Raw genomic sequence first — 24910 nt, 5'->3', positions numbered from 1 at the left:
GGTTGTGGCAAACTGCTTTCTGTTAAGGACTTATGAATAAAAAAAAACTTCTAAGGACTGCTGATGTTTCTTCCAGAGATGGATGGCACTGTCATTACAAGAAAAAAACATAGTAGTTTTTACTTTTTTCCTTTTCCATTTAAATTCATTGATGGTGTCAACTTTTTATGTGGATATTAATGAAGTGGAAATTGCATCAGGAATCTTTTCACCCTCTTCCCTCCATGTCTCTCTGCAGTGATGTAAAAATGGTCGATGAGAACTGCACTGAGGTGAAATGGGTCACCTTCTTGGGACTGACAGAGCACCCACAACTGAAGCTCGTCCTCTTCATGCTCTTCCTGGGCACCTACGTGCTGTTGTTGGTGGGGAACATCAGCCTGATCGCCCTGATCAGCGTCAGCCCCCGGCTTCACACCCCCATGTACTTTTTCCTTTGTAACTTGTCCTTCATAGACATTTGCTACTCCTCCACAATCAGCCCCAAAATGCTGCTGGACCTTCCAGCAAAAACCAAAGTAATTTCTTTTGTTAGCTGCCTCACGCAATTTTATTTCTATACTATTTTTGCTACAGCTGAGATTTACCTGCTGGCTGCTATGGCCTATGACCGGTATGTGGCCATCTCCAAGCCTCTGCTCTACAAGACTGTCATGTCTCCTTGCACCTGCATGAGCCTGGTCATTGGGTGCTACCTTGCAGGGACCCTGAATGCCAGCGTGCACACAAGCGCCATGCTCCGGCTGTCCTTCTGTGGTCCCCTGGTCATCAACAACTTCTACTGTGACGGGCCACCGCTGTTTGTCGTCGCCTCCACCGACACACACCTCAATGTCATTTTAATGTTTGTGTTTGTGGGTTTCAACATGGCAGCCACCACCCTGCTCATCCTCACCTCCTATGCCTGCATTGTGGTGGTGGTGGGCAGGATGGGCTCTGCTGCGGGCAGGCCCAGAGCCTGCTCCACCTGTGCCTCCCACCTGACAGCTGTCATCCTCTTCTATGCATCTGCTGCTTTTAATTACATGCAACCCACTTCAGCAAGCTCCCTGGGGAGCAAGAAAATTGCATCCATCTTTTACACCATTATAGCCCCCATGCTGAACCCCATGATTTACAGCCTGAGAAACAGGGAGGTGAAGCATGCCTTTCACAGTTTCATCAGGAGGAAAGTATACTTCTGAAAGACAATCTCATGTTATCTTCCTTTTATTTCTTTCTCGGAGGAGGCTGCTGCCTCCAAAATCATTTGGCACCTCATATTTAGGGTTGAAAAATTAATTAGTCTGCTCTGAAACTGTGCCCACTAACATAGCTACATCGGTCTTGTCTCAGGCAGAAATGTCTTGCCCAGTTACTCTACCTCCCATGTAATAATGATGCCACGGTGCAAAACAAGGTAAGTCTATGAGCCAGAGGCAGTGATGATCTGGATCTTCACACAGAATCACAGGACAGTGGAAGTTTGATGGGACCTCTGGAGATGACCTAGTCCAACCACCTGCTCAAAACCAGGTCAGCCACAGAGGCTGCCAGGGAATGAGTCCACTCTGAATATCTTTAAGGATGGAAACCCCACAACTTTCTGTGTTTCCAGTGCTTGATCACCTTTGCCAGGAATAAAGCTTTTTCTTAGGTTTAAATGGAGACCCCCGTATTTCAATCTGTGTTCTTGCTAGGCACCATGAGAAGAGTTTGGTTCTGTTCCCTTTGTTCACCTTCTCCCCCTGCCCCACCCCCCCCACCCCCAGGTATTTATATTCACTGATAAGATCCACCCTGAGTCTTCTCTTCTCTGGGCTGAACTGCCTGAGCTCACTCCTGGTATGAGATGTTCCAGTCCTTCAGTCCCCTTCACTGCTCCTGCTTCAGCGTGTCCTGGTCTCTCTTGCACTGAGAAGCTGAGACCTGGACACAGCACCCCAGGTGTGCTCTCACTTTCTTGACCTGCTGGCAATGCTTTCTTAAGGCAGCTCAGGAGGCTTTTAACCTTCTTTGCCCCGAGGGCTGGTTCATGGTCAGCCTGGTGTCCCACTTCACACCCAGGTCCTCTGCCAAGCTGCCTGCCAGCTGGTCAGCCTCCAGCCTTTACTGGTGCCTGGGGTCGCTCCTCCCTGGTGCAGGACTTTGTTGAACTCCACGAGGTCCCTCTTGACCTGTTTCTCCAGCCTTTCCAGGGCTCTCTGCAGGCAGCACAACCAGGTTGCAGTAGCTGGAGTTCCTGTCAAAATATTTGCAGCTACTTAGAGCCATCACTCTTTTGTGGTTAACCACAACTATTAGTTTCCATTTGTCATTTTTGTTAAGCAATCTGACTGCAAACCGTGTTTCCAGAATGCTTCATGCATAAGCTGAGTGAGCGTGGATTTTAATGTGCAGTACTAAACGAAGAATACCTTAAAAGCCATGATAAAACGTAAAGTTTTATTCATTCTGAACAAACTTATGCTATATATCTGAATATTTTTAGGCTGAATCATAAAATGTTGCATTAACTTCTAGTTGTTGACCACCACTAACTTCTGGGATAGTAAATATATAACTTTGTATCCTTCATCTGAATATACTTTTCTGTGTATATAAAGAACACATTAAATAAGCTGTTCAAATTAATTTTCAGAATCTTTCCTTAAAGTTTTTTTCCCTAGATTATATAAAGAGCCAGAGGCACTTTTTACATTTGCTTAGTTCAGAATGCAAAACGGGGATCAGGTGCAAAACCTGGGGCTCTGAGCTGATGTTAATGCTTTTTATTTCCCCCTGTGCATTGCTTTATACAGAGATATGCTGCATTTCATCAGCCACCCTATTGCTCAGCCTCTCCTTGTGCGTGACTTCCCTGAGAGCACCCCAGGGTGCAACCCCCCGCGTTGTGCTCGCTGTTTCTTGACTCTCCCCATGCTCACACAGGCTAACTCTGGGTTGCATCGAGAAGCTCACACCCCACCAGTGATCCAGGCAGGTGCTCCATCCCAAGAGGTTCTCAGAGAAATAAGGTGCTAATGTCCCCTTCCCCGGTCTAAGGTTGTGAACTCCTGCAAGCCAGGCAAGATATTGCACTGCATGAAGAGTGAACTTGTTAGGACTGATAGCATTTTTCACAACATTTAGCATTTTTAACACATTAATTTTATTTATACCCTATCAAAGTGAACAGTTTTTAAGTGGCAGAATGTTTCAGAGATGCAAGGCTGTAAGGCAGCAGCAGACAGGACAATGGTTTGACACGTGCAAGGGAGGGAGATGGAGGGCAAGTGTCAGGATGAGCCCTAGGTGGCTGCAGGTCAAGCCATGCTTTTACTGATAGAGCTGGCTATGGAGGAGACCATCTCACAGACTTCAGCCCCTCAGGCAGCAGAAAGCAACTGAGAACCGCCAGCACAGTTACCACCCGTGAACTGGGGCAGTTCATGGGGGTCAGGACCCTGATGGCAATGATAGGTCATGTTGTAGTGGTCCTGATCAGCCTCACCTGGTGTCCCCACCTTGCCACATGCACACTCGCACCCTCCCATGGGCTAGGCCACTCCATTTTAGGGGGCCTTTCTTACAGCACATTGTAGGTGTGCCTGGCTATATCTGGCTCCTGGATGGACCTTGGATCTGTCGTACATATTTTTATTTGCATTTTGTCTCCACCCACATTGCCTTTTGCTTCAGACTGGACCCCCTGGATGAACCCTGAATGTGGTTCACCATCTGCCATGGCTGTGGCTGTTGATGGACCCTTTGTGATGTCCCAAGCACTTATTGCAAGGTGCTGACTAACTTCTGCCAACCAGAAGTTGTTGGCCAGGGGAAGTTGCTCCCTCAGCTGCTGGTGGTGCGATGCACACGTCTGTTACCCTTCAAACTCCAGTGGTAACATCTGTAGCCAGCCCAGAGCTGGAAAGGTGTATGCCAACCCATAAACTCTCCAGCCACCAACTTCAGGGTGTGAGTAGTTGTGCCAAGCTAAACTGCTTTAGAAGTTCTCATTGCCTTTAACAAAGGGGAAAGTTTCTTTTTTCCTTAGTGTCTGTGAAGTTGTCCCCAGGGGCTTGTTAGGAAGAATGAGATAGTTTATTCTGAGTTTTCTAAGAAGGTTTCAAGATCATTAGAGGTTCCTTCATGATGCCCAGAAGGGCTTGTTAAGCTGATGACCTTTGAGCGGCTGGCCCCCACATGAGTTCCTTCTTTTGGGAAGGGGAGAAGTGTAATTTGTGATGGAAATAGTTTTAATGACTTAGCTGATGCCTGAGTTCTGGCCTGCTGAGAGGCTTCCAGTGGGTCATGTTATGGCTGTTGCCTCCACCCACAGCTAGACAAGGCCTCTTATTTAGTCTTGTTAAGGGTTAAGAAATCTGTTCAGGTTTGGCTCTGGCTATGCTTCCTCTTTCCTGGCTTACTCTGCGCTGAATATCTTTGCATTTATCTTTGCATTTACCCGCTAAAGGCTTCATCTATCCCAGTCTAAAATGTTCCTCATCTTTCCTGGGTTAAAACCCAAGGACTTGTGTCTGAGTTACAGAAAGAAAACCCTTCTCTGATATTCGTGTCTGATTATGCCCTACTCAAATCAGAAAACAAAATAACCTACTGTCATCTGTCCACGTGACAAAATAAAACTGAAGGATCTTGGCCCATGAGGACCCAGAGCCGGACTGAAATGCAGCAGGAATTGAGAGGGGCAGAAATCAGTTACGGAGGAAGCGAAGCTGGTTATGGGAACTGGGTTGAGAAAATGTTCACAGCGCAAGGGGATAAATATTAGTTGCAAACAACTGCACCCTTGATTGGAGAAGGTGGCAGTTTTGTTTGCTAACCAACACAACAGATGCTGAAAAATCATCAGGTCTAAAGAGAACTCACAGTAGCAGCTCATGTTTGCAGCATGACTTAAATGTTCGTACGCCCTGACGTTAATTTCGAAACCTTCAGAAACAAAACACATTTTAATCTTTATATAAAATATTTTTTCTCACAGTTCTTTAACTATTTTTTTCTTTTTTCTTCTTTTTTTTTCTTTCTTGTCATGATATCGGCATTTACCACTTCTATTTTAAATGAATTGCTAGAGTGACACAAGCTGAAGTTGCGATGTCTTTATTTAGCCTTTAGGTTTTAGGCCAAACCCCAGCTATTTGATATAGAAATAGATATAGATAGAAAATTGATATAGAAATAGAAAGCTATTTGTATGCAAGATGTTTTTCTTTAGGTGCCGTTGACTTTAGCGCATTTATGATTTCGTTTCAGTCGTCATAAAAATAAGTCTAGGACAATTGCAGGTAGAGAAGTAAGCACATTTGATTATTGTTTCAACTCACAGAACTAATGCAATACTACCAATCCCTGAGAAGCCTTTAAACAGCCAGGGATTCGAGCCTATTCACAGCCCTTCTCAGGGCATGCTTCATGTCCTGGTTCCTGAGGCTGTAGATGAGGGGGTTCAGCACCGGGGCTACGATGGTGTAAAACACTGCAACCACTTTGTCCCTGTCCTGCGGAGGCCTGGACTTGGGGTTCATGTACATGCAGATGGCTGTCCCATAGAATATGGTTACCATCAGGAGGTGGGAGCCGCAGGTGGAGAAGGCCTTGGATTGCACACGTGCAGATTGGCTCTTCCAGATGGCAGAAAGGATACGGGCCTAGAAGGTGATGATCAGAAGAAAGGGGATGAAGGTGACGGGGATACTGAAGATGAAGATGACCAGCTCCATGAGGGCTGTGTCGGTGCAGGCCAAGGGCAGCACTGCTGGCACTTCGCATAAGTAATGGTTCAAGACATCAGGTCTGCAGAAGGGCAGCTGCAAGGCCAGGCTGTTGATGACCATGGAGCTCAGCAGGCCACTGGTCCAGGAAGCCATGACCATGTGAATGCAACCCTGCCTGTTCATGGCAGTGGTGTAGAGCAAGGAGTGACATATTGCCATGTATTGATCGTAGGCATGACCTCGAGCAGCACACACTCTGTCATGCCAAAAGCCAGAGAGAAATACATCTGAGCAGCACAGCCAGAGAAGGAGATGGTCCTCTTCTTGGTCAAGAAGTTCACCAGCATCTGGGGGACATTGCTGGAGATGTAGCAGGTATCTAAGAAGGACAGCTTGGCAAGGAAAAAGTACATGGGTGACTGCAACTGGCAATCAGCTCTGATCACTGTAATGATTGTGATGTTCCCAACAACTGTGAACAGATAAAAACCCAGGAACACTATGAAAAGAACACTCTGTGTCCTTGGCTGGGAGGAAAGGCCTTAAAAGATTAATTCTGTCACTACACTTTGGTTGTCCCTGGCCATTATTACTCCAGTGGTTTAACTGTCAAGATAAGAAATAGTAACAAAGTCAACTCAAATCTGTTGCAATATAAGTGTTTCCAGACCTTACATTTCTCTCTGAGTGGGACAGAAACTGCTGTAGAAAACAATGTGCTAGACACAACATACCATCCATTTGATATTATCTGTTACAGTGACCACCAGAGAAATGAGAAAACACTGAGAAAGTTTTCTTATGGTATATTTATCTGAACCACTGGTCATGTTGGTTGTGTCTTATTATACAGATTTAACAGAAGAATGACTAACTTATACACATGTTAATGCCCAGCAGAGTTACTATCCTCTTCTGAAAATCAAAATTCAATGTTAGATCAAAAGATTATGTGTTAAAATCCCAGTTCTTGATATCCTTTCTTAACACGGGAAGAAACACAAAACAGACTTCTGGAGTGAAACAATCCTTCAGACATTCTCGTTATGACACAGATCTACTCTTTTGGACAAATATGCACAGACCTGTATCCTTTTCCTGCAACAAAGCCAAAATTCAGCATGCAGACCACATCTAACAAATTAAATATGTCCAACACCTTAATGTTTACCTAGGATCTTACGGCATTCTCATCACTGCAGCTCCTAACATTCATATTCTGTTTTTATACTGATTGTCTAAGACGTTTTAACGCTTTACTATGACATAAAGTTTCTGAGTAGTATATGGTCACAGTTGCTGGATCCTGAGTCTTTGTGAAGTGAGAGCAGCAGAATGCCTATACTGATAATGCTGTGGAAGACACTAATAAATGTCACTTGATATGCTGTAGGGTATCTGAGACATCTGAAGGCAGCCGTCACATTTGACACAGGGATGTTAGAGATCCTGTGCTCCTCTGGCATGAAAACTGGACAAATGACAGGTCACACCACGGTGTCTCAAGTGGTACCAGACTGCTACAGCTGAACAAATTTGGATGCCTAGCTGATACGGTCAATGGACTTTAAAGGGCAATTCAGATGACCAGCTAGTAGGTGATAACTTTAGCTATCTCGACTTCTCAGCTGTTCCTGAGAACCTGAGTAGCCTTCTGGACTTAACCTTGACACCTGATTTATTCCTCACTCATGACAGAAATTTAGATGTGTAACTTACATATAAATTTTTAGATGTAGATGCCGAAATCTGATGTCTCGACCTGACATTGAATCCTGTCCTGTGTTTTTAAGACCAAGCAGGCTCTCACAACCTGAATTAGCAACTACACCACGGGTCCTCAAACTATGGCCCGCAGGCTGGATATGGCCCCACAGGGTCCTCAATCCAGCCCCTGGTATTTACAGAACCCCCCCCGCCCACCCCCCCACCCCCCCCCCCCCCGGGGGTCGCGGGGGGGAAACCAAGCAGCCGCAGATGACTGCCTGCCACTTCATCCACATGCCAGCCCCTGGTTAAAAAGTTTGAGGACCCCTGAACTACACTGTCAAAGGAAAATGAAGCTTCTCACCAAAACAGGAACTCTTCTGGAAGGGAGCTTAAGAAATAATCCTAAAAAGCTCACTTCAAGGAGACAGTTTGCCTCAGCCCAAGATCAGGTGGGTGAGATGGCTGAGCTGTCACTCCAGCAATACAGCCAGAGGACTCCACTGCAGCCCAGGGAGCCCTGGCTGCTCAGCACCTCTCTCCGAGTCAGCAAAGGCAGGTGCATCCCTCCTGACCTGAAAGAAAGGATTAAGGTGCTGAAGTATCAGCACCTCTTGCCATTTTAGGTACACTGTGGTATCCAAGACATCTCCATGGGACAAGCACATAGGACAAAAGAGCCGCAGGAGACTTGTATCAACTAGCTTTTTACTGGCACATGTGCTATGTGGCAATCAGCTCACATATAAACACCTAAATTTTGGTGAGATGGGTCTGATTCCTGACGTTTAATGAGATTAATCTAATCCTGATTCAAGACATGAACTCTCTAGACTAGGTGGACTTTATCTGTTATGACATCAGCTATAAGAACTATAAGAATAACATTATTTCTTAAGATGGATGTAGAACTTGAAAGACATCTTTCCCTCATTTAAGTTTATATATGCACAACCATTTTAAAGCCTGTGCCAACATAAACAGCTGCATTCAACTTCTGATCCTGTTCAGGCATTTATAATTTACATAACTACACTGTGTAGGCAAAGAACAATTACATTTTGCCTTCAGTAAACCAGTTGTGGTAATGTTTTTGATGAATATCATACCAAATTTAAAAACATCCTTCAGGATCTGAAAACTGTAAGCCTCTGGGAGCAAGAAGGGAAATTTACTCTAGCAATAGCATAAATAAGTAGAGTGGGATTTTCTATAGGATTCAGTTTCCTAAATACTTTGGAGTATCTGAGACCCAGTGGCTCATAAGAAATTCCATGGACTTGAGATCTATGCTTCTATGTGCTTCTAGATCCCTTACCTATTGCTGAAAATCCTCTCCTTGTATTATTATTGATGTTAGCAGCACAAGCTCTGAACTTTACACCTCTTGATTTCAAAAAAATTTTAAGGATAAGAGTCGTTTAGATTTTATAGGTGAGAAAAAGTAGAGAAAAATAAAGTAAATACTTTGCTCGAGGTTGAAAAAGGTTGCTTAGAGAAACCATTATCTTATCATGGCATTTCTGTCAGCAGGGACAAATATACCTTAGACCTATGTGAATTCTCATATAGACCAAAATACCTTGAAATCATCCTGACACATCTCTATTCAAGAATTGTAAAATTAAAGAATTTTTTCTGTACCTGAATATGTCACATCTGCAAGGAGGTTGAAACTCATCCTGTAACGAGAATACTAATAGCAGAATACACGAAAGAAAATTGCAGGCACCCTCCCCAGTCACAAGAAACGTTATATATTTGTAGGCAAGAAATAAATGTGGAGTGGCTTGGTCCTTCACAAAGCTATTACTCAAAGTGATAGCAAAGTAGTGGAAGAATTGAAATAACATTTCAAAATTTCCCATCTGAGACACCATAATTAATTGTAAATGCCAAAGGGAAGTGGTCCCAGAGGTAACACTGCAATTACCACTTGTAAGCACGAGCCCAGGCTCTGGGCCTCTTCTCTGTTCAAGACTTGGTGAACTGTTCATTGTACTTCAAATCTTAAGAGACCAAATATTTTAATAAATGTATGGAGTTTTTAGAAGCTTGTCTAAACGTGGAATTCCATCCAATTACTCCTGTTTTCAGCCAAATTACTTCTGTAAGGGTGAAACACACCAATGCTCCAATTTCAGTCTGCAGACATCAGGAAATGCAGAATTTAATACATCTTGTAAGCTGAAATCCTCCCCAGATGTCCAAAAAGTAGTTTTCTAGGTCTATGTTACTAACTTCCTGTAGAGTTAACAGAGGAAAAAGCCGTTTTCAGAGCACAAGGGAAATAACGCTTCCTCCATATTCAGCTCAGAGGAATCAGCATTTCTAGAGAGTGATTGATGTCCTGGTTTGGAATGAGGATAAACACCTGTATTTGGTCAAATGACTTGCCAAGGGCCAGTGGGATGGGAAAACAGTGGTGGAATGCACAGTCCAGATAGTTTCCCCCAACTCCAGGTATCCATCTCTTTCCCAGCTGCCTCGACCCACAACGGACACCCCACGAAGTCAGAAGAGCTTCTGAGGGAACTGAGCAGGATTCAGTGGATATGGCTGGGTTTGGAGGTGGTGTTTTTTAGCTTCTGCTCTTTGAACTGCACACATTTGGGCTCAGTGACTGGGTTTGTTTCATGACACATTTTTGATGGGGCGTCAGTGCTGGATGAGGCATGCCAAAGGTTCGGTCAGACTTTTGGAGGCCTGAGGGGAAGTAAAACCTCTCCTCGGACCTGCTTCCATTAGAAATACAAGCACTTTCAGCCAGGATAAAGAGGTGCTCTCACCTTTGAGGAGAGGTCATCAGCTGTAACCCCCTCCTGGAGCTAGGTGATCATCCATTCTGGTTTTTTTCTTGTACCAAATAGCCTATAACACTAGAAAGAGGGAGCTCTGTCAGACAGCTGTGATTTTCTTTGCCAGAGCTGGAAAAATGTTAACGGGGAATGATCATAATATACTCATCCTGTTTCTGATACTCTTTCTCTGAACATCTATTTTTGGCTGCAGTCAGAAATCAATACCCCTGGCCTGACTCGTCTCTCACTGCAGAATTATTCTCATATTCTTAGAAGCGGGGCTGCCCTGTTGGCACAGTGGGGTGGGAGTTGCAGGCAGCAGCACCAAGTGGCCAGCTCAAACTGGCAGAAAAATGTTGGCAAGTTCTGTTTGGTGATCTTTTTTTATACTGCTGCTTCAGGAGACTCTCCAGTCTTCCCTTGCAGTTGCTCACTCACAACCCTACTAATACAGTCTTCTCTGACAGGCTTTTTTGCACTAGGATGCTGGGAGGGGAAACTGAATTGCTGGAATGAATTCCCCTCTAACTGTAATAAAGCTGTCCCTGTGAATGAATACAATATGAGGGAGTTCAAATAAAGTGAAAAAAATACTCTGTATCTATGAAATCCCCAAACTAATCAGCACCTGCGCATTTGCAATTCACATTTGCCACTGAAAATCCAACTTCACCTCTTTGCGTATCTGGCTAATCTCATAAAACCAGTGAGGGATGAAAACAAACCATTTTTCACGTACCTATTCCTAAAGATAAAGGACCTCTGAAATTCTTGATGTGCTTTCAGAAGAATGTCATATGCCTACTGCTATTGAACCTCAACTGAAACCTCGACAAAGACATCGACTTTTACTGCTTGATATAACCGTATGGATTGGTTGTAGATGGTTTATATGCCTCCTGAGCCACTCCAGCAATCACTGCCATAATTAATTTCCCATATGAATACCTTGTATTCTTACAAAGTGTACGGTAGCCAAAATGTGGAACCAGTGTGCAAGAACACGGTTAAATTGTGAATATTCATCTGTTTTCTCTCTTCTTTATATTTGCCATGGAGAAGGTATTTCTTAAGAAAAAAAGAGGTTTTTTCCTTTAAGCAAAATTCAAATACATTATTAATGTGTGGCTTTTCGTAGCTTGCAATGCAACCAGGGCAGATTTTCCTGTCTTTGGTATGGTGCTGTCAGATAGGAAAATGTGCAACGCAAGAAGTTGTGAATGATTTTTATTTTTCTCCTTTAAAATTACTATCCCACTGTGAAATTTGGGTTGGGCTATAGTTCTGGCTTTAAAATTGTCAAGACTTCAGGGATCAAAGAAAAAATAACATGCAGTGTTTCAGTGCCATTCACTCTTCCCTTTCCTCTGTATTTTTTTTTTTTAATTCTGTAGACTCCACCCAGAAGCTGCCAGGGCCCTGAGGACATTAATAGACCTTAATGGCCCTGACGAGTCTCATCTGGACCACTCCACCCAGGAGCCCCATTTAAGCTCAGCCTTGGGCCCTCTACACTTTCTCAGCTATGCTGTAGGTGTCTGGCTGCAGCTGTATCTTTGCCTCCTGGATGGATCCTGGATCAAGAGTGCAGCTTTGTTTCCAGCCCCATTCCTGGCCCGTCCTTTTGCTCCTGGTGGTAGGCTGTGGTTGTACCCTGCACCTTGCTCCTTGCTTGCTGGGGCTGTTAAAGGACCCTGTTGCCAGCCTTTGGCTCTGCCTGCCGTGTTCAGCCCCTGTAGGTCTGTGCCCCAAGCGTGAGGCACTGCCTGCCCTGGTGTCCCCCTTGGTTTCTTCCTCCCTGTCCCTTAGGGACCAGCTGGCCCTTGCAGCTCCAGGACAGTAGCCATGCGGACACATTGCAGGAATGTGCCTCTACTTCTAAACTTCCTTGGACTCAGAAAGTAAACAGTACTCAGTCTGTCTAACCCAGGTATGAAATATAATATCTTCAATATTAAATTCCATTTTCTTCACAAAGCTTCATGGTTTGGGGGCTAGACTCGGATGTTCTGCTCCATCTCTCCTTGAAGCTATTTTTCCTCTGTTTGCAACCCATCACAGACAGTAAACGTGGCTAGGAGCTCTCATTCCACTAGGTGTGTGCATTTGCTGCTGTCTCTGCATGGCCATGTGAGTAGATTTTTGTTCAGTTTGGCTCAGCTGACGTATGGTGAAATAATTGTGTTGCTTATACCTGGTAGGTAGTTGCATCTCTTCCCCAAAAGAATTTCTAAGCTCTAAAACCCGGTTGCTGGCAGAAGTAGTCATAAATACATAGCTCATCACTGTGAATATGATTTAGTAAGAGGATGGGATCAGCTGTGGTGGTCAAGCACAGACAAACAAACTGGCCAGCAGCCTGCTCAGAGGCCACCAGGCCCTTCCAGAACCTTCCTTTTCTCATTGTCCGCTTCATGCTCTTCCCTCATCAGCCGTGACACCTGTTTCTCCACCATTGCCTCCTCCCGAATAAATGACCCACCCTGATCACTTCCCCACGTTCACTCCAACTTTGCTATTCTTGATTCCCAGGTAAACTAGACCCGTGGTGTTGCTGGTGTGGTTCCTAGGCACCGCTGGCCTAGTGAGGGTCTGTTCCACAGAGGGTGCCCAGTGCTTCCCCTTCAACCCCATGTGAAGCCTGCCCACCTCCAGCACCTCTGGTGCCCTCCCAACCACTGGTGAAATCTGGCTGTCCGACCTGGTCCTGTTCATTCAACAAGCCCTCACTGTTGTTTATGTCCAGTGGGTTCTCATGTCATGTCTAGTAGTTTTTCCTGGTCTGTTCAGTGAGTTTGAAGTCAGGCAAGGGACTAATCACCCTCCCACGTACCTTTTCTAAGATGAACTTCATGTCACAGGTGTCTTTGCACTGCTTTGTTTCTGCATGGCTAGGATTCATGTCCCTAGTTTTGTGTATTTAACAGGGAAACGGGCAATTCACATTTACTATTATCAAAGGAGTGAAATATATATCTCCAAAAGTAACTTTTCCTAAGTCTGGCACATAGGAAGAGCTTCCCCACAGGAATTCTTAGACAAAAGCTCCCCTTTTCTCTCCTGTTCCTAAGGGCTTCAGTTGATGTGTTACGGCCTGGTTTTGGTTCTACCAATGGATAAATATTTGTTAGTGGTGCTCTGTCATCTTAGATGACATATTCTATTTAAATCCAGAGCTGGGACTTGCAAATTTTGTTGTTTGTCTTTTAAAAATAGATGGGTTTTCTATATCAGCAAAGGGTCCTATAAAGATGTCACATAGAATTGATTGCATCAAGCTGTGTCTGACTGCTGAACATCATCCGAGGAATGGACATATGTAGCATTCATTTATTTGATCTTAAAACAGCATTGCTCATTAGTAATGTTAAACTTGGCTTCTGCAAACTCAGTCTACACTGCCAATTGGAAATGTTCCTGCTTTCAAACACACTAGCCCAGATTTATTCTTAGCAAACATCTGTGGGGACCTGGATCTCCTCATTGCCTCATCGTTCCCTCTTGAAGATCTGCCAGAAGAACGTGAGGGATGCTTCTCAGGCTGAAAAATACAGCCTCTTATGGAGTGACACAAAACACCAAGGCTTTAGAGGGTGGCATGTGGGAAAGGAGTCCATGTGAGGCTTTGAGTATAATTAGTGGGTTTAAGGGTAAAATCAGACAGTATAGCTACTCCCTGACAGAGGAGAAAGCAAGCAGTGGCTGGCTATGTCCTGTAGCAATGACATGCACAAGCATCATCAGGGTCCTCATGATTGCTGTCTTCTTGTTGCTTTTAGTTTAAATGGTCAGCAGCCAAACGGAGACTGAAATTCAAGAATGTCCAAGTTTATTTTGTGTAGTGTGACACCTCTTTACCAGTTTGACTTCTAAAGGAAACAAGAACTTTTCCGAGGAGTTTCTTGAGAGCATCCTTCACCTCCATGTTCCGCAGGCTGTAGATGAGGGGGTTCAGCATGGGGATCACCATGGTGTACACAACAGATACCACTTTGTCCTGGTCCAGGGAGTAGCTAGAACTGGGACGGAGGTACATGAATATCATAGTCCCGTAAAAAACTGAGACTGATGTCAACTGTGGGGCACAGGTGGAGATAGCTTTGTGCCTGCCCTCTGACGAGCGGATCCTCAGGACAGCAGTAAGGATATAACCGTAAGAGACAACAATGAATACTAAAGTGCTGAGCGCAACCAAAGTACCAATGGTGAAAAGCATATGTTCGTTGACTGTAGTGCTGGAGCAGGAAAGTTTCAGGAGCGGAGGAATGTCACAGAAGAAGTGATTGATGACATTAGGGCCACAGAAGTGTAAACTGAACACTGAGCTGACAAGCACTATTTCATTCACAGCAGCTACTACATAGGATCCCACAGCCAGTTGGACACAAACCTTTTGAGACATGGCGGCCACGTAGAGCAGAGGGTTACAGATGGCCATGTACCGGTCATAGGCCATCGCAGCCAGCAGGTAACACTCGGTGATCATGCAGACTCCACAGAAGTACATCTGGGCTGCACACCCTGCCAGAGAGATGGCTTTCCTTTCATCAAAGAAGCTCACTAGCATTTTGGGAGAAACCGCTGAGGAATTACCTAGGTCTACCAGAGAGAGGTGGCAGAGGAAGTAGTACATGGGGGTGTGGAGTCGTGAGTCAAACCTGATTAATGCAATCATGCCGAGATTCCCCACCAATGAGGTGACACAGATAAGAAGGAGCAACACAAAGAGAATGACCTGCAGCTCCCAAGTATCTGTGATTCCCAAGAGAATGAACTCATCAACAGTTGTCTTGTTTCCTCTAACCATTTCCTTAATGAACCTGAATTTTTAGGAGGGAGAAAAATCAAAGAACACAAGTCAGTTACAACTCTGGATAGAAGAATAAGCCATAACAATGCTAGGAACAAATGTCAGGCAGGAATGCAGTAGAAGAAAATTTGATGCTGCCTTATTTTAATGGAAACCTAGCTGTTAGCGTGCCAGAACTGGATACTTGACTCGATTCTCTTGAGAAGCTTGCTGTTATCTGTCCACTTAATGCTTCTGTAAGGAGAGTCTCAAAGAAGGATTACTTCTGTTCCTCTGCTGAGATTGTTCCAGGAAAGAGGAGAAACTTGTTATTCATTCTGGTATTTCTTAGTATTTCCTGCTTAGTTCTACTGTTAAATTCTCTCAAATGCTTATCTGTGTCCGTTGTGCCTAGGAGGAATGACAGGATGATTCCGGTTATCTGCTCTTTTGTTCTTTAAATAGTGGAGTAATAAATTGCTCTCAGCTTCTGAAAATGATGTCTAAGTTGGTCAGTGCAGTTCTGAGAAGTCTTCACAGAAAGATACCCCCAAATTTAAAAAATAAAATAAAATCCAAGTAGAAAAGCAGTTTATGTTAAAAAGCAGATGATAATTTCATTAAAGTTTATTTGCTGATTCCAAACGTAACAATTCAAAGGAGAAGACGGGGCAGTGTAGTCACAGACCTTGCCCTGTGTCCCTGAACCTGTCTGTGCTAAGGGCAGGAGGAAAGCCTATACGTCTGGCCTGGCAAAATCACACTTGTGGTTTTCCAACATGATGAAAGGAGTTCGTATAAACTGAAAGAAACAGGAGCTGATACTGAGGACAGAACCCATCCTGCCTAACATCACCTACTTCCTAGGGGGACAGCTGCGTCTGAAGTAGCCATTCCAGGTTTCGTTTACAGCCACATTGAAAGGAAGCAGGCACTTTAAGGCAGAATTCACGTAAGCGACTTAAAATGTCTACTTACTTCGGGGTGAAATGAATCGCCTCTTAGAGGTGCCGGTTTCTCATCACTGCTTATAAAGAGCATGCAATGATTAGATAACCTGGAGAAGTCTGTCTCTGTAGGGGATAATACTTAGTCAGACAAATGAGACCAACAGACTTTATAGGTACGTTAAACAGCAGCGCGTCTGTGGCTGAAACAAAGGCAAGAACACTATAGCCTCACAATTACCTTTTCAGTTCTCTTGAAACATTGACTTCAAGAAAAATGCCTCTTCTTTTCAGATTGTGGTCTTGGTTTGACACTTCTGCTCAAAGGTCTGTAGAAAATGAGAACTGTTAATTGCAGGTGTATTAAATGCCTGAGCTTGCAAGGTGGAGCTTTTCACTGAAGCAACTGAATGATTGAAATATCTTTTAAGCTCCTGCTGTTTGCATTGTACTGAGATTAACTAAGAGTGCACTTCCAGTTACAGTGCTTCAGCTGCTTGGCAGCACTTGCAGAGCCCAGCTGCTCGATTCCTAATAATTCTCTGTGCTACAGGAAATTCTAGACAAGTCAGTCAGACTATCGGTAGTGACCAGCACTACGGTCTGTGTGGCAAGTTGATGCTGTTAAATGATTCTTCTTTTGCTGTAACCCCACATTTCAGTGCTCAGCAAGCCAATATTAGAACTTCTGTGGATTTTGGTGGTTTGAGATTAAGACTTAAAGACGTTTAAGACTTTTAACACATGTTTAAGTCTTAAACCAACCCTGCCTCTGCTGTAACCACAGAGAACGGCTGAACTGCAGCTATCGCAGATCTGCCCCAGCTGAGGGCACAGACCTCTCGTGTGAAGTACTGACCTGAATGTCATTGCCACTCCAGTACAAGCTTTCAGGAGCAAGAGTCCAAAAGTCTCCACAAGTTAGGAAAAGAAGCCACATGGACATTCACAAGTATTTGTTCTCCTATTTTCTTTCCAAAATAATAAGAAGAAACCAGCTCAGGTCAAAACAATTTTCCTCTCTATGAACAATTTTTTTTTTTTTTTGGTAGGCTTTTAGCATTCCTTACGTGAAAATTCATTAAGTAATTTTTGACTGTTGTGTGTATGAGCATAAGACTGCAATGATGCTCATTCTGTGCCCAAGGTTTAAAGTATAGAGCAAGGATAGAGAATAAAACAGGGACACAATTAACAGTCTGTTAGATTTTATAATATTTCAGGTTATGCACAGGTTTCCTACCTTGGAAACTAACGTTAAAAATTATGCTTTCTTTTCCTCAGGAGCAAATGCTGCTACAAAGCTGGACACAAAATGGCATTTAGAGAAGCTCTGACTACCAGATCAAGCTGTCAGCACACTGCCCCTCCCCGCCTGCCATTCCCCACAGGTGAGATGGTTTGCACAGTCAAGGGGAATGGCAAGGTCTTCACAATCAACTTTAAGTGCCATTATGTGTCCCAGCGGCATCCCACTGAGTGATGCAATGGTTGCAGCCTGCTGCTGGTTTTGGTTCATTAATACAGAGCTCATTAGGGGAGAAAAATAACAATGAAAAAAACCATCCAGAACATAATGTTATAACTTACTTGACAATAAGTTGGCACTTTCTTTTTGTATTGTTTTTATACAGATGGCATTTTCTTTCTGGCCACAGGTCCTCTGAGTCACGGGGTCACACAAAGCAACAGGTTGCAGGACATTACTGGCCTCATGAAATGTTCAGCCTTCATATGAGAGCTAGAAAGAGCTGACATGAAAGGAGGGTAAATCATTATTTCAGGTTTTTGCTGGCCCTCATGAAACTATACCAACCCATGCAAGCTGAATTCCAGTCTGCATTCTTCTCATTCAATCTAAAGGTAGTTTACGTCACTGGCTGTCTTCCGCCTTGGACCACTGAGATTTATTTTTACTGATTTACAGTCTGTAGTCAGCTGAGATGGCTGATCAGTGCTAGACACATAACTGGTCCCTGACAGCACTACTGGATCAGAAGGGAAGCAGTGTCCTCCTCAGATAAGCAATGTTCACAGTAGCCTGTACATAGTTGTTTGCACTCTGAATACTTTCTAGAACTTGAGTAATTATTTCTCTACGTGTATTACTGGAGCAGTCTAGAAGTTAAGCTTAGACAAGTAACTTTTAATTGTTTGAGTGACGAACCCCATACTAAGAATATCAAATGAAAGAGCAGAGATACGAACAACAATCCAAATGCAGTAATTTTCCCCTGTTGTCCTGGATGGGCTTTCCCAAGTCACTCCCCCCACAGCAGAGCATCCATACATCCCTGTCCTACATCATGGTTTATCCCAGGGGTCTTCAAACTTTTTAACCAGGGGGCCGGCACGTGGATGAAGTGGCAGGCAGTCATCTGCGGCTGCTTGGTTTCCCCCCCCCAACCCCCGGCGGGGGTTTCTGTAAATACTGGGGGCCCGACAGAGGACCCTGGGGGGCTGTATCCGGCCTGCGGGCCGTAGTTTGAGGACCCCTGCTTTAGCCTCTATCCAGAGTCTCAGAAGGTCCAAACACACCCATCCCTGGCTCCTGGAAGCCTCTGTGGAGTTTTTACATTGCTTCTCAGTTTTTTGAAGTGGGAAAAATAAGAATCAGTTCTGCTGCAGTGTTCTTTCCTTCCATGTGGTTGTTTTGCTCAGTATTTAGGGTCTTGCCTCAGGGGTGAACCCATAGCTTCAAGCTGTGTTCTGGGCAAGTGCTGAGGGACAGGGCATGGAGATAGGAAAGGGTAGGATCCATTTTGTGTCATTTCAGCTGTATAGAACTGAGCTATACGAGCCTAACCTAGCTGTCTGTGCTTATTTTATAGCCCCTGTAGGGAGGAAGGGACCTGCAGAAAGCAGTACGCACAGGTTTCCTTAGAAACTTATTTTACGATGGGATGAGTTGTCCTTTGGAAGTGCCTATTTTTTGCCAACGATAGCTAAAAGAACCCAACTAACTTACTTGACTTAATAACTTTAAGATGCCTAAAATCAGTTAAGATGAATTTTCATGTGTTTTTAGGGTTCCTCTAACCTCTGGAGCCTTTGAGGTCTGGTGTTGTGCCCAATAGAAACTGCATGTTGTACAAAGTTGTCCTCATTCCATTTAGATGTTATTGGAGACCACTGGGAGGAATGTCTTGGGTTCAGATGAAATAAAACTAAGACCTTAAGTGGTTGCCCATGAACATATATACAGCCTCCATTCACACAGGAACTAGACAGAAGGAAGAAAAAGGCAAGCAATGCAAATAAAGCTTGTTAGTTGAAGAATAAAAATGTTGAAAGAGTTACCCAAGTTTCCTCACAGAAAAATACATCAGCTGCACATTTGTCAAGTTAAACAGCTGCTAGTGAAGAGCCGTTGAATTGAAAGCTTTTTTTAAATTGTGTCTGTCCACCTAGGCAGCTGCCAGATATTCTTTATTCACAGTCAATTCATATCACAACTCTCCCATGAAAATACAAGGATTAGCTCTTTTTTGTGTTTTTTTTTTTAAACTAAAAAGACATTAAAGGAAGAGATTAACTACTGCTTAATATAAGTAGTAAAGTAACAAATTAAACTGCTTTAAATCTTCCTCTGGGTGTATAATTTATGTATTATATGGGGAACTTCAGCTAGCGAGAACCAACTACTTTTAATTTTACATGATCACAATCACGGTACTAAAGGTTCTAATGACTGCTGGAATTCCATTTTTGAAATTGCCGCAATCACTTTGAGATGCATTTGAAATTTTTTCAAAAAGCGATCGCTTCAGGGCCGCAGTGGCCTTGTATCTGTGGCTCCAGATCACAGGTTGGGACTCTGTTTTGTCAAAACCGCCATCCTCATTTCAGCACTGTTTTGATGCTTTAAAAAAAATACTGTTTATGGGTTTCCAGCCAAAGGAAATATCAGAAGCATTTCCAAGAGTGTGTACTATATCTTTAGAGCCTGTTGTTTCATTGAAACGTTTCCACACTGAGACAACACCGGTAGCATTTTAATTGTTTGTTCTACTCTTCCCTTGAGAACATCGTGGTCTCCCGTGTCCAAAAGGAAGATATAAAATCTGTGACATTCCCCAAAAGAAACATTTCCCGCATCCAGGAAAAAACCCAAATATTTCTCTAGCAGGTAAGTCCCCTAATAAGAAAAATTTCCTTCCATTCAGGGAGTTGTGTAGCAATTATTCTAAGTCAGTTGCCTTGTTGACTGAATGGATTTCAAATGTGCTAAAGGAAAAGAGTTGCTGCATCACAATACCACAAAAGAAAAAATAAATACAAGCATATCTTTAAAAAGGGGGGAGGTTTGTGGTGGTTTTTTTTTTTTTTTTATTGCCCCTAGATTTTAATCTGAGAACTGAAATCTCTTGCAGGTATTCATCACAGACCACTGAATTGTTAGCAGCTGCTAGGATTTCTATGCCTTAATTTCCGAGCATGATCAACAGCTGAAAAAGTGAAGAAACAGCCACATGTGCGTTAACCATGGAATATTTTTCAGGGCAGAAAGGTTCTTTCTTACTTTCACCAGAAATCTCTCCAATTGCCTGTAATAAAATAAATATTACGTGGTCTCTGTTTAACTGGTCTTGGCTAAAACTAGAACACAATTGAATTTCTGTGGAACTTGTCAGCTTATTCTAGGAATCTAATGGGGGAACCTATGTCATCACCTGAGTCACCCCAGGCATTTTCTGGAGTAATTCAGAAAACATGTGAAAATTATTAAGATTATAGGATGTGCCAAGCCTTCACCAAGAATGAAGGATCTCGGAAAAAAAAGATCAAAGCTGTCTAAAATGAGATTCATCTCACTTGAAGGTAACCACCTAAAATTTTGTCAGTGAATTTATATTGGTCACCCAGGCTTCCTTTCTCATCAACAGACATGCACACAGCCAGGAGATGATGCATCACAGCTACCCGTCTGTAATGGTTATAGACAGAGCTGAAGATGATGCACTCAGATGAACCTTTAGAAAGCCAAATACAGGTGAGTTTTGTCACAACTGGAGTGCCTAGAAACCCTGTTGGGAACTCAAGCTCTCCTTTCTGAACCCCCAGACTCCACTGGAACCATCTAGTATCCTATCCTGAATGAATCAGCTTAGGGTTTTTTTTTCCCAGGAATCTGAAATGTTTCTGGTTTGTCTGTGCCTTTATCCACACAGAACTGATATTTACAGGATTTTTTAACTGACCTGTGTTGGCAGTCCTTTTATTAGATGTTCTTTTGTAATCCTTACATTTCCTATAAAGGTAAAGGTGGGCAAAGATATATCTGCCCCGCCTAGAATTTACACTGGCATCAGCAGAAACACATGTCTTAACTTTTACAAAATTAAGTTAAATTACTCACTTTTTCTGGAAAGGTAAAATTAATACCCAGAATTCATTTTCCAAGGGACTGATTCTAATTCAAATTCAGTTAATAGCTTCAGCCAAAAAAAGATATGTGGTGGAAAGTGCTTGGAAAATCTAAACATATTTATGTCTGAATGCTTAAAAACAATATTCATGGCTTTCTTTTCATCAATTGCTTAAGAATTAATCAGCCTCGGGAAAATATTTGCAAGAAATCCCAGAATGAGATGCAATATTTATTTTCATTTTAAACTCAATGATTTGTGTTTGTTCCAAACTGATTATGTCTTTTTGTCAAAAAAAAAAAAAAAAATATCTGGTTATGTTCCAGCATTTCAATCAATTTGTTCCAGTGTTCAATTTCGCCACTGCCTCAGAAAGATCGTTGTTAAGTGTGCCTGAACTCCTCACTCCACTGGTCACAGAGGTAAATGTGCAGCAGCTGTTAGACTCAATGTTTTTCCTCAAGTGCTATATCATACAAAGTTTCTTCTATACCTGCACTACGGTCTATCTCTTCAGTAAAATCCCACCTGAGCTCCAATTTCACATATGTGAAAGGAATATACAGGAAGGAATTCCACAGCTAAAGTGCATTTGTAAAGGTCTCTTTGCATGTCCTCCTAAGCTTTCCTTTCAATAGGCATCATCTAAGCCACTTGTTTCCCCCTCTGATACTGGGTGAGATGCTTATGTTTCCACTGCCTCTGTCTTGTAAGGGATGTAATGTGTTTGTGCGTTGCTTACTCGCTAGGACTGACCAATCCTGTGACAAATCTTAGGTGTATGAAGCCAAACACAAAGTAATGAAATGCCTGAAGAAAACCGCACCGCACTGACCGAGTTCGTTCTCTTGGGTTTCACGGATCGCCTAGAGGTGGAGATACCCCTGTTTGGGCTCTTCCTACTCATCTATGCCATCACTTTGGTGGGGAATGTTGGTCTCGTCATGCTTGTCCAACTCAATGCCAGTCTTCATACCCCCATGTACTATTTCCTAAGCAATTTATCTTTCTTAGACCTTAGCTGTTCATCTGCCATTGCTCCCAAGATGCTGGTAAACCTCTTAGCACAGCAGAAGACAGTTTCTTTAGTTGGCTGTGCGACACAGATGTTTCTCTTTGCTGCCTTCACTGACGCAGAGTGCCTCATTTTGGCTGTGATGGCCTATGACCGCTACATGGCCATATGTCACCCTCTCCTCTACACCATTGCCATGTCCCGCAGGGTCTGCACCTCCATGGTGGCTGGGGCTTATCTCAGCGGGGGTCTGACCTCACTGGTGCACACGTCTTTCACATTCACACTGTCGTTTTGTGGTTCCAACGTGATCAACCATTTCTTCTGTGATATTCCCCCGCTGCTAGAGATCTCCTGCTCCAACACACATCTCAACGAGGTTCTCCTCTTCACCCTGTGCGGCTTTATACAAACCAGCAGCTTCCTGACCATTGCCATCTCCTACGCCTGCATCCTCAGTACCATCCTGCGGATCCACGTGGCAGCTAGCAGGCACAAAGCCTTCTACACCTGCACCTCCCATCTGATGTCCATTGGGTTATTCTATGGCTCCCTCCTCTTCACATATTTACGGCCCAGCTCCAGCTACACACTGGACACGGACAAAGTGGTCTCTGCATTTTATACTGTTGTCTTTCCCATGCTGAACCCCCTGATTTATAGCCTGCGGAACAAAGAGGTGAAGGATGCCTTAAGGCGAACAGCAGAGAGAAGAGTGTTTTCTCAGTGATTTTCTTAGAAGTGGAAAGATACAGTGTGTTTCTGGTGCAATACGCAGTAAAAATACAAGTGATGGGAGCCACCTGTCTAAATGTCAGTGACTTGTTAGGAATGTCTGCACCTGAACTAGCTTCCCAGGTTCATTTGATAGTCACTGGAAAAAAGTAGTCAACTTAGAAGGTGGTTCACCTTATCATAAAACAGAAGCCCAGGCCAGGTGGATCCGATACCAAAAGGATCTCTTTCTCCTCACTGTCTGTGATGAGAGTCTATCCCTAATACAGAAGAAAATTGTATTTTTTCAGCTTACTATTGAGACAACTCTCAACCAAGATGTTTTAAAGAAAAGTCTGGTTTAGATGACTACTACATATGGGTGTGACTGAACGTATTAAATTTGGAAAAGAAGCCAGCACTGCCACACCCTCTGTAGAGAGGAATGTCATCTGCTCATGACACAGTTTATTGTATTTTTAGGACTGGACTTGTTCAGGTTTCACCTGGCATTCTTCCTGCCTGTTCTGCTCCCACCAGACATCTTTCATGCCTGTTCTCATCCTGTGTTCTCACCTTGAAGGTTTTACTACTTGTATACGTTTTCCATAATCTGTTTCTACCTGTATACCACAATCCCTTGTTTCTCTTCTCATGGCATAATTAGGTTTTCTATTTCTGCTTAATTGTGTTACAAAATGCTTGTTGACCGTTATGCTGTCAGCCATGTCGCAGTGTTACAAAACACATACATCGATGTCAAGATACACTTTTGTGGTACACTGGTGTCTGGATCCAGTATAAACAAATATTAATTATAACCTGCTTAATATACTGGTGCAGCGGGCTTCTGAGCAGCCTGGTCTAGTGGAAGGTGTCCCTGCCCATGGCAGAGGGTTTGGAACTAGATCATTTTGAGGTCCCTTCCAACCCGAACCATTCTATGATTCTGCTTAGGCTGCACAGCATTTCCTGTCATTTCAGTGCTGGATCCCTTTTTTGTTGGCTTTCCACTTGCTGGTGTCTGTAGGAGCCCGTCTAGCTGCCCTTGCCCATTTTCTGTCACTCTAATCTGCCGCTAAAAGACAGGTTTCCTAATCCCATCCTTTGCAAACCCAAGAAATGCTCCTGTGTTCCTTCTTGGGAGCCTGTTCCTGCACAGTGGTGGTGAAGGAGATGGGGAATGGCAGCTGCCCCCCTGCCAGGGGGCAAGATAAAAACGAGGAGCAGAACCTTCAAGACGAAAGTGCAGCAGTCAACAGCTTGAAGTCCAAGTGGCAGCCAGTTATGGGTGGCATCACTCAAGGAACACCACCAGGGCCCCAATCCTGTCTGCCATCAGCACCATCAGTTACCAACATGAAGGGCAGAAGGCACCTCAGCAAGTCTGCAGGTAATGGTAAACTGTGGGGGGAAGCAGTTCATAGCCATGAAGGCAGGATTAGTGTTCAGAGGTACTCATGATGAGCTGGAGGAATGGGCCAAGAGGAACCTCCTGAAGTTCAGTAAAGACAAGCAGCATGCCCTGCCCCTAAGGCAGGATAACCCCCAAGCATCACGACAGGTTGTGGACGCACCCCACCATATGGCACAGCTCAGCCAAAGCGCATTGGGATGCTGGATGACTCTCTGAGGACGCCTCCCAACCCAGGTGCTTTGGTGGTTCCTAATACAGTGTGGTCCTGAAGACCAACTTGACTTGGCCCTGAGTTGCTTCTTTTTCTTTCTTCCACATGTCCCCACCAAAGAATACATAATCATGGCTTTTTTAAACAGTGACAATGGTAGTTTCTTACAGCAGCAACCTCAGAGGATGAAAATTTTGTGTGTGTGCCTGTTAGGTACATATGTCAGCAACAGCTTCTTTCT

General features: G+C 43.8%; 4 protein-coding genes and 1 long non-coding RNA gene across 5 annotated transcripts; 3 read left to right on the top strand and 2 right to left on the bottom strand.

Annotated features, from left to right (window-relative positions):
- The first annotated feature begins 248 nt into the window (after positions 1-248).
- On the top strand, positions 249-1184 carry LOC101912707 (olfactory receptor 1052-like). Its single transcript, XM_027795332.2, has one exon. The coding sequence runs from the start codon at positions 249-251 to the stop codon at positions 1182-1184; it is 936 nt and encodes a 311-aa protein (XP_027651133.2).
- A 4161-nt stretch (positions 1185-5345) lies between these two features.
- LOC101912526 (olfactory receptor 2D2-like) lies at positions 5346-6286 on the bottom strand. Its single transcript, XM_013304033.1, is given in 2 exon segments — positions 5346-5932; positions 5935-6286. Coding segments are annotated over 2 exon segments (939 nt in total).
- Positions 6287-13567: 7281 nt separating this feature from the next.
- On the bottom strand, positions 13568-16334 carry LOC101912348 (olfactory receptor 1019-like). Its single transcript, XM_027795340.2, has 2 exons — positions 16185-16334; positions 13568-16069 (listed from the first exon to the last, which is right to left on the bottom strand). Exon 2 carries the CDS (start codon positions 15012-15014, stop codon positions 14037-14039), a length of 978 nt encoding a protein of 325 aa, XP_027651141.1. The 5' UTR covers positions 15015-16069; positions 16185-16334; the 3' UTR covers positions 13568-14036.
- A 2591-nt stretch (positions 16335-18925) lies between these two features.
- LOC114013867 (uncharacterized) lies at positions 18926-20930 on the top strand. The gene is made up of 3 exons (XR_003557120.2): positions 18926-20072; positions 20317-20417; positions 20830-20930. It is a non-coding gene; the product is annotated as an uncharacterized LOC114013867 (long non-coding RNA).
- A 716-nt stretch (positions 20931-21646) lies between these two features.
- On the top strand, positions 21647-24177 carry LOC101911126 (olfactory receptor 5AS1-like). Its single transcript, XM_055813461.1, has one exon. The coding sequence runs from the start codon at positions 22119-22121 to the stop codon at positions 23055-23057; it is 939 nt and encodes a 312-aa protein (XP_055669436.1). The 5' UTR covers positions 21647-22118; the 3' UTR covers positions 23058-24177.
- The last annotated feature ends 733 nt before the right edge of the window (positions 24178-24910 follow it).

Source organism: Falco peregrinus, chromosome 9 (genome assembly GCF_023634155.1).
Source record: "Falco peregrinus isolate bFalPer1 chromosome 9, bFalPer1.pri, whole genome shotgun sequence".
Classification (NCBI taxonomy): Eukaryota; Metazoa; Chordata; class Aves; order Falconiformes; family Falconidae; genus Falco; species Falco peregrinus.
This window is presented reverse-complemented; position numbering and strand designations above follow the sequence as displayed.

Excerpts from the sequence above, each read along its gene's own strand:
- LOC101912707 (XM_027795332.2), top strand. The coding sequence starts at position 249 with ATGGTCGATGAGAACTGCACTGAGGTGAAATGGGTCACCTTCTTGGGA.
- LOC101912348 (XM_027795340.2), bottom strand. The coding sequence starts at position 15,014 with ATGGTTAGAGGAAACAAGACAACTGTTGATGAGTTCATTCTCTTGGGA.
- LOC101911126 (XM_055813461.1), top strand. The coding sequence starts at position 22,119 with ATGCCTGAAGAAAACCGCACCGCACTGACCGAGTTCGTTCTCTTGGGT.